At 39.3% G+C, this 13,395-nt stretch overlaps 1 protein-coding gene and 1 non-coding gene across 2 annotated transcripts; one reads left to right on the top strand and one right to left on the bottom strand.

Moving 5' to 3' along the window:
- The first annotated feature begins 1,816 nt into the window (after nucleotides 1-1,816).
- On the top strand, nucleotides 1,817-1,923 carry LOC145606463 (small nucleolar RNA R71). The gene has a single exon (XR_014105331.1). It is a non-coding gene; the product is annotated as a small nucleolar RNA R71 (small nucleolar RNA).
- A 6,251-nt stretch (nucleotides 1,924-8,174) lies between these two features.
- LOC145605713 (CASP-like protein 4A1) lies at nucleotides 8,175-11,972 on the bottom strand. The gene is made up of 3 exons (XM_081661786.1): nucleotides 11,323-11,972; nucleotides 10,941-11,073; nucleotides 8,175-8,503 (listed from the first exon to the last, which is right to left on the bottom strand). Exons 1-3 carry the CDS (start codon nucleotides 11,880-11,882, stop codon nucleotides 8,309-8,311), a joined length of 888 nt encoding a protein of 295 aa, XP_081517912.1. The 5' UTR covers nucleotides 11,883-11,972; the 3' UTR covers nucleotides 8,175-8,308.
- Nucleotides 11,973-13,395: the final 1,423 nt, after the last annotated feature.

Here is a 13,395-nt window from a genome sequence, read left to right as displayed (position 1 = left end):
CCTTACTCCAGATACTCGCATCACCTGCAGACAAATTTCCACAAAGTATTTCTTCCAAGGGATCCCTTGCAAGAATCTATGTCAAGCTATCATCACAAATGTCATCCATTATATCAATAACATCGATCAAACAACAATTTTCCTCAAGCATAGGACCTTTTAAAACCTTCCCTAAATTAAAAGTAATATTATCATCACCAACAGATAGGGTTAGTTTACCATTTTTAACATCTATAATGGCTCCTGCAGTATGGAGAAAAGGCCTACCTAATATAATGGGGATTTGTGTATCCTCAGCCATGTCTAAAACAACAAAATCAACAGGGATGAAAAATTTACCAACTCTAACAAGGACGTCCTCTAAAATACCTAGGGGATATTTAACAGAACGGTCTGCCATTTGCAAAGTAATATTAGTAATTTTTAATTCACCCATATTCAATTTAGAACAAATAGACGATGGCATTACACTAACAGAAGCACCCAAATCACATAATGCTTTATCTATGAAGACATTACCAATATGACAAGGGATAGAAAAACTACCAAGATCCTTTAATTTAGGAGGAGATTTATTTTGTAACAACGCACTACACTCCTCAGTAAAATCTACAGTTTCTACTTCATTAAAGGCCCTCTTCCTAGTCAAAATATCTTTCGTAAATTTAGCATATGCAGGAACCTGTGTAATAAGTTCAGTAAAGGGGACCGTTACTTGCAAATTTTTAACAACCTCCAGAAACTTATCAAACTGCTTGTCCAACTTAGTCTTTAGTTGGCGATTAGGGAATGGTAATTTGATAACTGGTGGTGCTTCCCTACTCTTCCCCTGGGGTGCATCCTTCCCTGAGGTTGTACCCTGCAATGAATCATCAGAAATATTAGTATCAGAATTTTACCCTGCAGCCCTACAGGGGAAATTTGTACAACGGAATCAGGATTAGCAATATTAATTAAATCAGGTTCATCCTCTTTGGGCATTTGGGGCCCATCGTAGTGTGAACCACTCCTTAGGGTGATTGCATTAGCATGATCCGTAGGTTGAATTCCCTGCGCTGGTAAAGCTCCCTGCTGGCGAGATTGAAGGGTAGAGGACAATTGGGCTATTTGGGTGTCCATGACTTTATTATGGGCTATAATAGAGTCAATCTGTTGGTCTCTACTCTCCATATGTTTTTGCATACTGGTCAGCATTGCCCTAATTTCTGATAAAGCAGGGTCGAAAGATGTAGTAGGGGCTTGTGATGGGGGTTTCTGGTTAGCATGAGGATGGTAATATTTCTGCTGTGGAGGGGGTGCTTGTTGTGGTTGTTGTGGAGGTGGAGGATTTTGAACATTGGTGCTACGGTAAGATAGGTAGGGATGGTTCCGGTAGCCAGGATTGTAGGAATTGGAGTATGGGTTATTTTGCTTATAGGTTTGGAAAGCATTAACTTGCTCCATTGAGCTCCTGCAATCTTGTTCATAATGACCTACATTTCCACAATTTTCACACAAAGCATCATTAGCATTATTAGAGACAGCAGAAACATTAGCAACAGAATTAGGATTGTTAGTAGTAAAGCTATCTAGTTTCTGGCAAATAGAAGTAAGCTGGGCTTGCATAAGGGTTACTGAATCAACATGATGCTTGCCCTTATTAGCATAACCTCTAGTATTTCCATATTGGGAATTATGGATCGCCATATCTTCAATAACATGACCTGCATCATCAACATTTAAATTCATAAATCTACCGCTAGCTGCGGAATCTAAAATTGTCCTAGATGCATTTCCTAAACCATTGTAAAAAGCTTGAATCAACTGCCACTTTGCCAAATTGTGGTGGGGACACTCCCTCTGTAGATCCTTGAATCTTTCCCAAGCTTCATATAATGCTTCATCTGTCTCCTGGGCAAAATTCTGGATGGCACTTCTCAATAAAGCTGTTTTCTCTGCAGGGTAATATTTATTATAAAAATTTAAAGCAAGAGTCTCCCAGTTAGTAATACCAAGTGCAGCTCTATTCAAACCATTAAACCATAATTTAGCTTTTCCACATAAAGAAAAGGGAAAAAGAATCTCCATGATTTGATCCTGCGTTTCCCATTCTGCCTAATAGTATTGCAATATTGACAGAAATCCGCAATGTGAAGATTAGGATCTTCACCCTTAGCTCCACTGAACTGCTTTCTTTCTATCATCGTTATGAACTGGGGCTTGATCTCAAACTGGACTCCCTCGAGATCAGGTGTAGGGGAAAGATGTGGAAAATCCGTCAGGGATGGTTGCGAATAATCGCTAAGCTTGCGAGGTGGAGGTGGTGTACCCATCTCTAGTTCTGAATCAGAAGAGTGCTCCGAATCACTAGAAGTAGGTAATGGATTTCTAGGAATATTGTTACTCCCAGAACCCGCTAGGATCTGCCTATAAAAATTCTTCTGTCTATGAAACGAGTGTTCGATCTCAGGATCGAATGGAATGTAACCTGATCTGGAACACCTGGGCATAAACAAAGAACTAAAAAGACAGATATTAGACCTACCTCAAAGAACTAATGTCCTTTGAGGCGAAAGAAAAATAATCTAGACTACAAAAACAATTAGAAATAAAAATAAAATCATTCCCCCGGCAACGGCGCCAAATTTTGACAGGCTAATGTCGTATCACCTAATCAAAAATAATTACCTAAGTCCACTAGCTTATGCAGATAGGGAAGTAGGGTCGAATCCACAGGGAAACAAGTCTTTCTACTCCTAATTAATTAATATAGTCTAAATTATTAAAGTAACCAATATTTGTTTGTGATTATAAACTATACTACGAAGATTATGAGTAAGGAGAATAATTAAGGAAGAAATCAAATATTAAAAGGCCTAGGGCATAGGTTCACTAATAAACAATATTCCAGGGCAAAACACAATAATCAATCATCAATGCATCAATTAATCAGATCATAAAGGGCTTTCGCTACGTATTATAATCACAGAATTAATTTACCGGTATTAAATCTCATCTCTCGAATCTCGACCTAACCATTTATAAATTAATCTGCCTATTGAAACTAAGCCTAAACATCAATTCTCATCTCGAATCAATATTGCTAAACTCATACAATTAAACCTGGCCAAATCTAATTGCATAGCATTTAAACAATCAATAGGAAATCAATTAAGCATTAATGATCAACAATCATAAAATTACCCCTTCATATTATTTATTAGATCCCCATAACCCTAGAAGGAAAACTACTCAGACATGATTAAAAACTAGGCAAAACATAATAATTAAGCAAGACATGAAGAAATTGAATGAATAAAATACTGAGATTAATTAAGAGAGAAATCATACCAAGACGGCGGAATTACAATGGAGTTTTAGGAACAAGAGAAAATAAAAGTCTAGAGAGAGAAAGTCTAAGTAGAGAGAAGGGAAATAAAAACTAGAATAAGAGAAGTAGAAAGAGGTGTCTAATCTTGCCTAATAATAACACATTAATACTAAGCAAGAGAATCTCCGCTAAACAAAACTAATCGGAAAACTAAACTTCCTAAGCAACACTCGCGCCCGGTCGGGCAGTGGCTCGCCCGACCGGGCCCGCCTTTTATTTCCTCAGCAGGCTTCTCGCGCCCGGCCGGGCGCGTCTCCGGGCGCGGGCTTCCTCAAACACTGATCCGCCCCGCCCGGCCGGGCGCGCCTCCGGGCGAAGCCTTGTGGCTTGGGCAAGGCCTTTGGGCCTCTGAATTTCTACCTTTGGGCCTCCGAACTCGGCCCAAGTGCCATCAAACTGAGCCCTTAGTCACCGGTCGATACCTCCGATCGGTCTTGGGCTAACAAACTTGGTTGCGGTCTTCCAACACTTGTAGATGCTCCTCAAAAACCCGGGAAAATGCTCCAAGTACGCAAATTCCTACAAAACTCAAGCAAAACTACCAAAGCACTGGAAAACACAAATTAGTAATAAAAGTGGCTCATAGGAGCCAAAAACACTACTAATTACGACCAAGGGACGGGGATAAATATATATATAAAATGAACACATCAAGTTGCCATGGCTTCGGGGCCCTTTCCCCCGGTTGTTGGGTGGCCTTTGGCATTAGTGCCAGAGACCGTTGAGGTTGCCTTCCTCCCGGCTTTAGCAGCCGATTTCTGAAGGTTCTCATCGCCAGGTCTTTTTAAGACCTTTGTTACGGAGCGGGGGAGGATTCCAGTTGAAGCCTGCGAAAACACAAGGAAAACATAAGTCATCCGGAATCAAAAGAACTTGAAAAATTTCAAGAAAAGTTGAAGTTATCTTACCCCGCCTTTTTTGGCCGCTTTGGCCTCAATGGTGGCCTTCTTGGCCATGATGTTTTCTTTGCGAAGCAGAGCCGCAGATTTAGTCGGAGTCTTAGCCGGATCAACCATTCTCCTTGCTTCCTCTACAGAAAAAACATGAAAAGTGTTAGAACAAGAAAAAGTTCAAGGCAATGAAATTTAAATTGCAGGCGGAAGACCGCCGGGTGGGTGAGTGTATCTACCCTTTGGAAACATAGGGCTCAACCCGCAGGCGGACAAGAATCTCTCATCCGCAAAGAAATCCGGGTGGGGGATCCAGTTTCTTGGAACAACTATATGAGTCCCATCCCCCAAGGGCTCAGTTGTTGTCTTGAAGAACTCCGACTCTATTATTTTTCCCGGGCTTTGGCAATGAGAGCTGGGCGTATACACTTTTGGCCCACCAAAGCCGGCTCCTTGTTAAAGCGCCGGAGGATTCTGTTTATTCTTATTTGAGGGGAGGAGACTAAGTACCACTTGTCTTTCCAGCCTCCCCACTTGGACACCTTATCCAAAGTCATCAGGTATTCCGGGAGCGTGGAAATAGTGTACCACGCTCCATATCCGCCTGGGGCACTCTTGAGGTAGTGCATGTGGGCGAATGCAGTGAAACTGGGCTCAATGTCCTGGAGCTCGCAGGCGGCAATGTAGCTCAGGATATTGACCCAGGAGTTGGGTGTCAATTGCCACACCCCCAAGTCGTACCCCTTCAGAATTTTCCGGATGCCGCGGTGAAGGGGGAAGCGGAGGTCGGCTTCTATTACCGCCTCATAGCAGACAAAGTAGTTGTCTGCGTTCTTAATGTCATCCCCCCAGGCTAGAACAGCATCAGCCGGAGGGACGATAATATCCCAGTCATCCCCAAAGGGATGTTGTTGTTTGAAAGCCTCAAAGCCGCTTTTGAGAAGGGCCCTGTCTCCAGGCTTCATCCGGGTCTTGGTAGGATCCGGGTTTATTTCTTTCTTTGTTGTTTGGCGATAAGCCTCAGCAAGGTCCTCTCCCTCATAGCCGGATCCTTCTTGTTCCTCAGCAGCCTCTTCAGCTGAGTTATTTGGTTGGTCTGGAGAGGAGGCGGTCTCCTCTTGAGTCACTGTTGCTGGAGGTAGGCGGGGTGTCCTCAGCTGAATTGCTTTGCTCAACCGCCTCATAGTCCTCCTCCCTCACAACTTCACTTGCGGGCACTTCCCTAGTGCGCCGCCTGCTGGGCTTGGTAGCCGTTCTCTTAGTTCTGGCCATTGTGTCCTGCACAGACACAGAGAGGGAAGAAGCCGGAGATGAGCAAAGCACTCCAAAAACTCCAGACAAGGCACCCCCGAATCTAGACTCAGCCGTCCCTGGTGACCGGCTGAGCGTCCTAGGCAGTGCCGTGTGTGCAAATGGAGAGTTCATTTTATTTTATGAAAAATAAATGTATACAGCCGGAATTCGATGTATACAGGCTCAAGAGAAAGAAAAAGAAGAAAACTTAAAGAAGGAAACGGATAGTTACCTTACTTTGAGTTCTAAAAATCTGAAAACGGCAAAGCAACCGGTGACCGGGTGACTTCGAAAGAGCACACGAAAATCTTGAATTTGCTTAAACGCAACCGGGATCAGAGCACCTCTCTCTAAGAAAACTCTCTTTCTCTCTCTAAAAAGTCAAGGTTGTGAAAAGTGAAGAGGAGAGAGGGGGGTAAATCCCTATTTATAGGGGGTGAAACGGCACGAATCTCCGTCACCACTGTCAAAAAATAGCCGTTTTCACTGTTCACCCTTCATGGGCCGACACGTGTCACAGGCGCCACGTGGCCTGCCACGTGCCACCTGTGAGGGGCAAATGTTTAGGGTATTTTTACCCTTGACAAGTGGACCAATGAGGAGGTGCCACGTGTCAGAGGCTGGCAGGTCATCCTTGACCAATTTCCAGCTGACACGTGGCCTCTCCAGATACTCTCTTAGAATTGCGGCCTTCAAGGGCCCAATTCCCCAAAAATCCGCTGTTTGGCGGCGCAGCCCATCAGTCCTAGGTTAGAATGACCTAGGGAGGGGCACTTTTCCCAATGACCCTATAAATAGGGAGATATTCCCCCAAAATGGGGGACATTAAGAAATTTACTATCATTTATTACATCCTACTTTCTCTCTCATCAGAGAACACCTGAGCTTGGAATCCAAGCAGATCCTCACCTAAATTTCCGCACTTTTTATTCTCCTTCAAGTTACTAACTTGAGCGTTGGAAGCGGAGCACCACCCAACCGGTGTCTCCGTTGTTTTTGCAGGTACAGAGTCAGCTGGACCAGTCTTCGAGTTGTAACTTTCCCAAGGGACAAAAACACCCAAAACAATTATCGTACAACAATAATCGCGCCGCGATAGGTTTATCGATGTGCGATAGAGCCATCGCGTCGCGATGACTCTGTCGCGTCACGATGGATCCAGTTTTACTCCGAGTCAAATTCTGACTCTTTTCTGATCGTTTTTGGTCGATTTTTCTCTATAAATTAGGACGATATTCTCCGTTTTCAAAATCACCAACAATCATCATCTCTCTTCTCTCTCTAAGCTAAAGCTTATTCTTTCTCTCTCTCATTATTTCTAAGCCTAGCCTTTTCAAACACATCATACGTCCTTCACGAGATTTAGACACACCTAGCCAAGCTCGAAGTTGCTTTCGCCCTAGATGTGAAAGGTTGATAATTTCTGAGGGTTTGGTCCCAAATCCCTGTTTCAATTATTTAAATTAATTGTTTGATTTAAAATTTACTGAATTTTACTAACGTGTGTATTCTTTTGATAGAAAGAGATGCGAGACAACAAAGTGATTAATTCAATTACTCTAATTCTTTAGATTACAAGTTTATATTTTATTAATTCCTAATATCATGTTAGGATGTTCTTTATTGCTTTCTAATATCGTGTTTAAGATGCCTCCTATTTTAATATCATGCTAGTATCATATTTAGGGATAAAGTTTTAATCTTTCTAGTGACATACTAAGATTTGTTTTTAATCGTGTTAGTATCATGTCTAGATCGTGCTAATATTATTGTGCTTTAACGATGAAATTTATTATTATGATGATGATTGTTGTGTCAATATTATTATGTTGCTTGACATATATTATTGTGATTGCTTGATCACGCCTTTTCTGCAGGTTTAAAAGGAATTCGTACTTGAAATCACGCCTAATAAGATTATTAATAATTTGATTTAGGCTTAATGTGATTTTAATTCAAGTGATTGTCAACAATAGAGTTATTTGTGCATTAATAATCAACCAACATAGATTAAACAGGTTTAGGGCTAACTTAATGATTGTATGTTGATCGAAAAGCGCACATGAATATAAGAAGAATAAAGTAGAGACCTATTTTAGGGCGGGTTCAATCTCTTTTAGATTGGATTCGTACCATCATCCCCGAATATCCAGTCATGGTTTTGGACCACTATGGAGTTAGCGATCTCTGTGATCGTGAAAGGGGTGTAACCTAAACCTCGTGAACGGTTTACAAGTTCCTAAAACTTGTTGGCGACTCTTTTGCTATAGCTTCTTTCCTTTTGGACGCCTTCATGCTTAAATGCATAATCACAGTAGGGCTCAAAGTTGGGTGTTTGAAATATTCGCCACGATTTTCTTACTACTAAAACCAATGTTTTAAGACTACTATTTGCGACAGATTAGCAACTAAATCATTGTCCCTCCAATAGGGTATGGCTTCAAAATAAACCTGCTTCATTACAAATTATGCCATACCATGTTAATCAGTTGATTAACGCGGCTAATTATTCTCATTTTTAAATAGATAATACTTCTTCGTACAACACAATGCTTGAAAATATAATATCCTAATTCGTAGATAGATAATACTACTTCGTACAACACAATGCTTGAAAAAAGTAACAAAACATTACATTGATATTAAAGTACATTCAATGATACAAGTAACTAGCATGTACACAAAAAAAGAAAAAGACATAGATCAATCACGTCAAGCCACAATGCAATACTAGTATATTTGTAAATGGCATGTTTCAAGTAAACTTGTGAGTACAAAGTAAATAGCCAGAGATGATAGAGGTAAAGGCAAAGGCAATGAAAGCAACAAAAGATACTCCAATTGATGCAGTTGCCATAGCGGGGAATTTGTCATTACCCCAGTTGGAAATCCAGTCATCCACTCGTGTAAAAGCCGAAGATGAGGCTGATAGTAGAAGATATGCCAATACCTGCCATTCAAAAAACAGTACAAACAACATCAACATTATGAAATCTTTAATAAGGGTATCATTAAGAGCTAAAGAATGTGGCAAAGTTGTATACTTGATCTTGCAGATTTCTGAGTTAAATTTATGTGAACATCTAACTAACAGGGATCAGGATCATGTAGTTGTACATCGATCAAACGATGATGTAAACCTGACAAGGGGTTTCAATCTTAATAAAGATTTAGACCCCATGAAGCTAATGATGCCATATTTAGGACCAAATCTGACCGATTTTTAGCAACTGAGTACAGCACAGACTGAAAGCTAAAACAGTGTTCAAATGCTGAATATCAGCAGCAAACCAAAATGTTCTACAGATAAATATTCTTGCTGACTTTTTTTCGTCAACTTTCTTGCAAACTCAGCCGTCTTCCAAACTCTCTTTTAACCCCGGGTGTTTTCCCGCTCAAATTGATTTCTAGATATCTCAATGATATAAGAGTATATATGACTATAGGAGCCACCAGAAAAAATTGGAGACAAGAGCCATTCAAAATTCTTCCAGGGTGAGTCCAATATCTTCAAGGCCGAAATAATATATTTATAATGAGTGGTGTAGAACACATACGAGAGACGGCGAGGAGAAGGCTTGGAGATTTAGTAGGGAGGGGATTGTTTTATGGTGGGGTGGTAATTGGAGGGAAGGGTAGTAGTGACTAGTTTGGGGGGATGGGGGGGTGTTGGAGGTTGGGTTTTTTGTTGGTTAATTCTTTTTATTTTTCTATAATGTAATATTAGGATTATTTAACAGCTTGCTAGATGATTGATAATGAAAGGTGGCTCTGAGAATACAATTAAGGTAATGAGTGGTATATTTATTTTATATAGATGTTTATTTTAGTTCAAAGAGGCTATGGGATTAGCCTTTCTCTTGAGGGTAGTTTATGATTTAAATTTCCAAACATAAGAAATAAAAGGATTCAGCAACCACAGAAAAGCAAAATAAAGAGTAACTCTACTAGATTCCACAAGTAAGGTACTCGTTTGGTATTACGATTAGATATGTAAACTTATCTTTCACCCCTACCCACAACTGCAAATGAGACAGTCACAAGAGGCCTATTTAAGGTTTATTATGTGAAGGTATTTCAAAAAGTAGAGAATTTAATATGACAAGAAATACTGACCATTTATATGGAAAACAAAAAGTAGAATAAAGGTGATAAAAAGGCAATCCCAGCAGCACTAAAAATTCTTCAAAGCAAAGTAATCCTCTTGATCAAGTTGATCTTCCAAATTTATAGCCAAGGAAAAGGCTTCCCGTTTCAGTATATTGTGGGAGTATTACCTTTTCAGACTAGTTACACCAAGATGCAGTCACGTAAAAACTGATACTGCATTTTATATTTGATGATATCCGAGGAGATACAAACAGGTTGAAAGATATAGATAATGTTTCCTAAATTTTGGCTCGCAGTTTTCAGATTGGTTTGCAATCTTTACACCTGAACAGTCTAAGAACCCGATTAGGCTCATGAAATTTCATCATAATTTTGCTTGCAAAACTTGACCTAATCCTTTTATATATTTTCTTTCAGACTTACGATGACTTCGAGCCTAACAACCAGACATCACAAAAACTAGTACCAACTACTGACTAGATACGAATGAAAATACAACCCCTACAAACCTCCAAATGCATAAGATTGTGTACACAAAGATAGTTTTGTTGCACCTAACCACCTATATAGAATATTGCACTAGTTTTGTGGCTTACATCAAACATCTTAAATAATTTATGCCACTACCATCTTCAGAACCCTTCTGGTCAATATGAAAGCCTGGTATTCAGGATATAGCTAACATCTACTACCCATTGTTTCTATTGTAAACAAGAAGATGATAGAACATTAGTGTTTCTACTTTCTAGACACTTTAATTCTTATAAGTTTTAGATTTGTAAAGACTATAGAGTATACACCAACACGAAAGTAAGAAAACCCAAATGTCTTTAACTAGACATTCACTTAATCGATCAGATTTGCACTTCAGATAGATAGTCACATCAAAACTTTGCCCTGCTTACATATCTACTTCAAATTGGGAATAGCAGAGGATGTGTATGTTAAACGCCCGATAGCATAAAGTAAGCTTACAAGTTATCTTCGGAATTATTGACCTTCGGCTTATCATTGAGGCACAACAGCACAACCCTCAATTATTAAGACAAATATAAAAGAGGCAGTTTTCAGAAGTGGGTGAACATGTTATAATCCAGTCAAGAACATAATTCCAAAAATTGAAAGCTTTCTTCCCTCAACAAACTACAATAATCAAATAACATAGTTTAGTGTTTTGGGCAATATCAAGTTCAATCACCAATTCAGCACTACGAAAAATGCAATAATGCAGCAAAGAAAAAATTAAATGATTCCAAAAATTGTAAAACACAACTAACCTGATCACTTGCAAAATCGAAAGCATACCGAACTTGGCTCCTAGAATCCTTTCTTGTAGTCAATTGGAGAAGCAGATCAAGTCCTTGCAAACCAGAGTACGCAAAGCTGATTACATTTACTGACATCGCGTACCTGTAAACCATCGCATACAAATTCATCCCAATTCGTACATACTTTCAAGTTCTAAACTTCTAATATGTAGCAACAAAAGCCCATGTACAAGTATCAGGTACTCATCATCATAAGTCAGACAAAATAAAATAAGAACTTAATACCATTTATACCAAGTCCAAATTCTTACAGTATATTGGAGTTAAATTAAAATATGTTTAGCAAATGAATTAGCATAGTCAATAATATCCAAACAGAAAACAAATTGACCTGAATTCGATGTAACGATCAAAAGAGTCAAAAGCCCAACCGCGATTCTTATCAGCAGCCATGACAGAGAACGAAATCAAACATAAAACAAATTCGAAAAAACGCAACACCAAACCCGCTCTTTTAACCAGCTTCCCATTCTTAGCCCTTTTTAAAGCCGGCAGTTGTTGCCTGTTAATCTTTTCACTAGCGAACCCGGTTTCGGCTTCGGGTTCGGGTTCAGTCTTGGTTACACTCTCAGGTGGGTCACGGGTTAACCGGGTGGCCCCTTGAACTGGGACTAGAGACTGAGACGGGGCCGGGATGGGGTTTAGAGACGGAGAGGGGGAAGTGAAGGTTTGTTTGGTGGGTGAGAGAGCGTGGGAAGTGTGGTCAGAGTCAATGGAAGAGATCGAAGAAGTGGGTGAATGAGCGGCAGGAGAAGTGGTGGTGGGGAGCTGGTGGGAGGAGAGAGAAGTGGAAGATGAAGATTCCATTTGAATTTTTGGGTTTAAGTGTGAAGATGGTTTTGTTGTTTGTTGTTGAATTGCATCTTCTTCTTCTTCTTGTATTTGAACCATTGAAGAGGACTAACAGTTGAACAACAATTGGAGGAGCAAGGTGAGTGTGGACTGCTATCTGTGCAGCTATGCTAACTTGCTAAGGGTTTAACTCAACTCTACGCTACTCTCTACTCCGTTACTCCGTAGTCCGTACTACTTTGTGTTGCAGGAAGTAGGGGTGTTCAAATCCGGGTACCCGGGTTTCGGGTACGTACCCATTGGGTTCTTGTTAATTTGTCCCATGTCCCGACCCGAATATCTTGGTTACCCGGGTTTCGGATACCCGAATTATTCGGGTCAGGATATAGGGTACCCGGATTTTTGAATGATTGTAATTAATTTGCTCCCAAAAGGTAAAAAATTGAAAAACAATATAGATCTACTACCCAAACTCCACACAATCGAACAACCAAGATACAAAATAACCAATTTACACAAAGCTTTGTTTCAATAATAATAAATTTTGAAAATATACAAAGAATTAGAAGAAAAAAAATATATAATTAGAAATAGCATTAGCATCAATGAACTGGATCTTACATATGCGAATAAATAAATAAATAATTTATAAACAAAGAACATATTTGGTACTGTTGTAAGTCTTGCAATAGTTGCAACATAGAAATTGTTGGGCGAAGTAGCACGCAGCGACCACCGATGACGAAGTTAGGCGAAGTAGCAACGAGCCTCAAACGGAGGTGGGCAAAGCAGTGGTAAGAGTGGGAGATTGCAAATCGAGAGTGAGGGAGTTGAATGAGAAGGCGGTTGAGAATAGATTTGTGATACTATGAATTATTTCTTTCTTTCTTTCTTTCTTCTTCTTCTTCTTCTTCTTCTTCTTTTTTCTTTTTTTTTTTTTCCAGAATTTGTATTTTTTTTCTCTCTCATTGTCTTATATTGTTAGGGCTTGTTCTCATTGATTGAATTGAATTGAACTAAACTGAAATGAATATTTTATAAGAGAAGTAAATTAGGAGCTGAACTGAACTGAACTGAACTGAATTTCAACGTATGAGAACAGACCCTTAATTGATGCTTCTTTCTAATGTGTTTTAAGAACTTCTGGGTCGTCAAGTTTGTGGGATTGTTTTGGCTAATTCGGTCAGATTTTAGTTTATTTGCATGACAAAAATTGGGTTTATGGTATTTGACGACTGATCTGTTTGTGGGATGTGGACAAGTTAATTTATTTTCCATCTCCAATTGTCACAAGTTTCGTATCCAATTGTCATACATTCCGTCAAAAATTGTGAGTATTAGGCAGGATTGCTGTAATCATTTGATTATCCTTTTTTCTTTGGAATGTTTATTCGGTAAGAATGTACTTATTTTCTAGTTTTATGAAATTCACTTATATTAATATTTTTGGGTAAAAATTTACATCTTTTATGATTTAAGGAAATTCAATTTCATGTATTAATATTTTTGGGGATATATATTTAAATGGTATTGTTGAATTTTCAAAAATCTATTAGAGTTTTTAGATCAATAAATCACTATAAGTTCAAATACAAAAAGAAAAAAAAGTATA

Source organism: Chenopodium album, chromosome 22 (assembly GCF_948465745.1).
Source record: "Chenopodium album chromosome 22, dcCheAlbu1.1, whole genome shotgun sequence".
Classification (NCBI taxonomy): domain Eukaryota; kingdom Viridiplantae; phylum Streptophyta; class Magnoliopsida; order Caryophyllales; family Amaranthaceae; genus Chenopodium; species Chenopodium album.
The sequence above is the reverse complement of the archived record's forward strand: the minus strand, read 5'-3'. Positions and strand labels throughout refer to the sequence as shown.

Bases quoted from the DNA above. Each gene is read 5' to 3' on its own strand.
- LOC145605713 (XM_081661786.1), bottom strand. From the start codon at position 11,882: ATGGTTCAAATACAAGAAGAAGAAGAAGATGCAATTCAACAACAAACA. The intron at 11,074-11,322 runs GTCAATTTGTTT...GATGGTTTACAG, and splicing joins GATCGTTACATCGAATTCAG to GTACGCGATGTCAGTAAATG. The intron at 8,504-10,940 runs GTTAGTTGTGTT...TTTGAATGGCAG, and splicing joins TCGATTTTGCAAGTGATCAG to GTATTGGCATATCTTCTACT.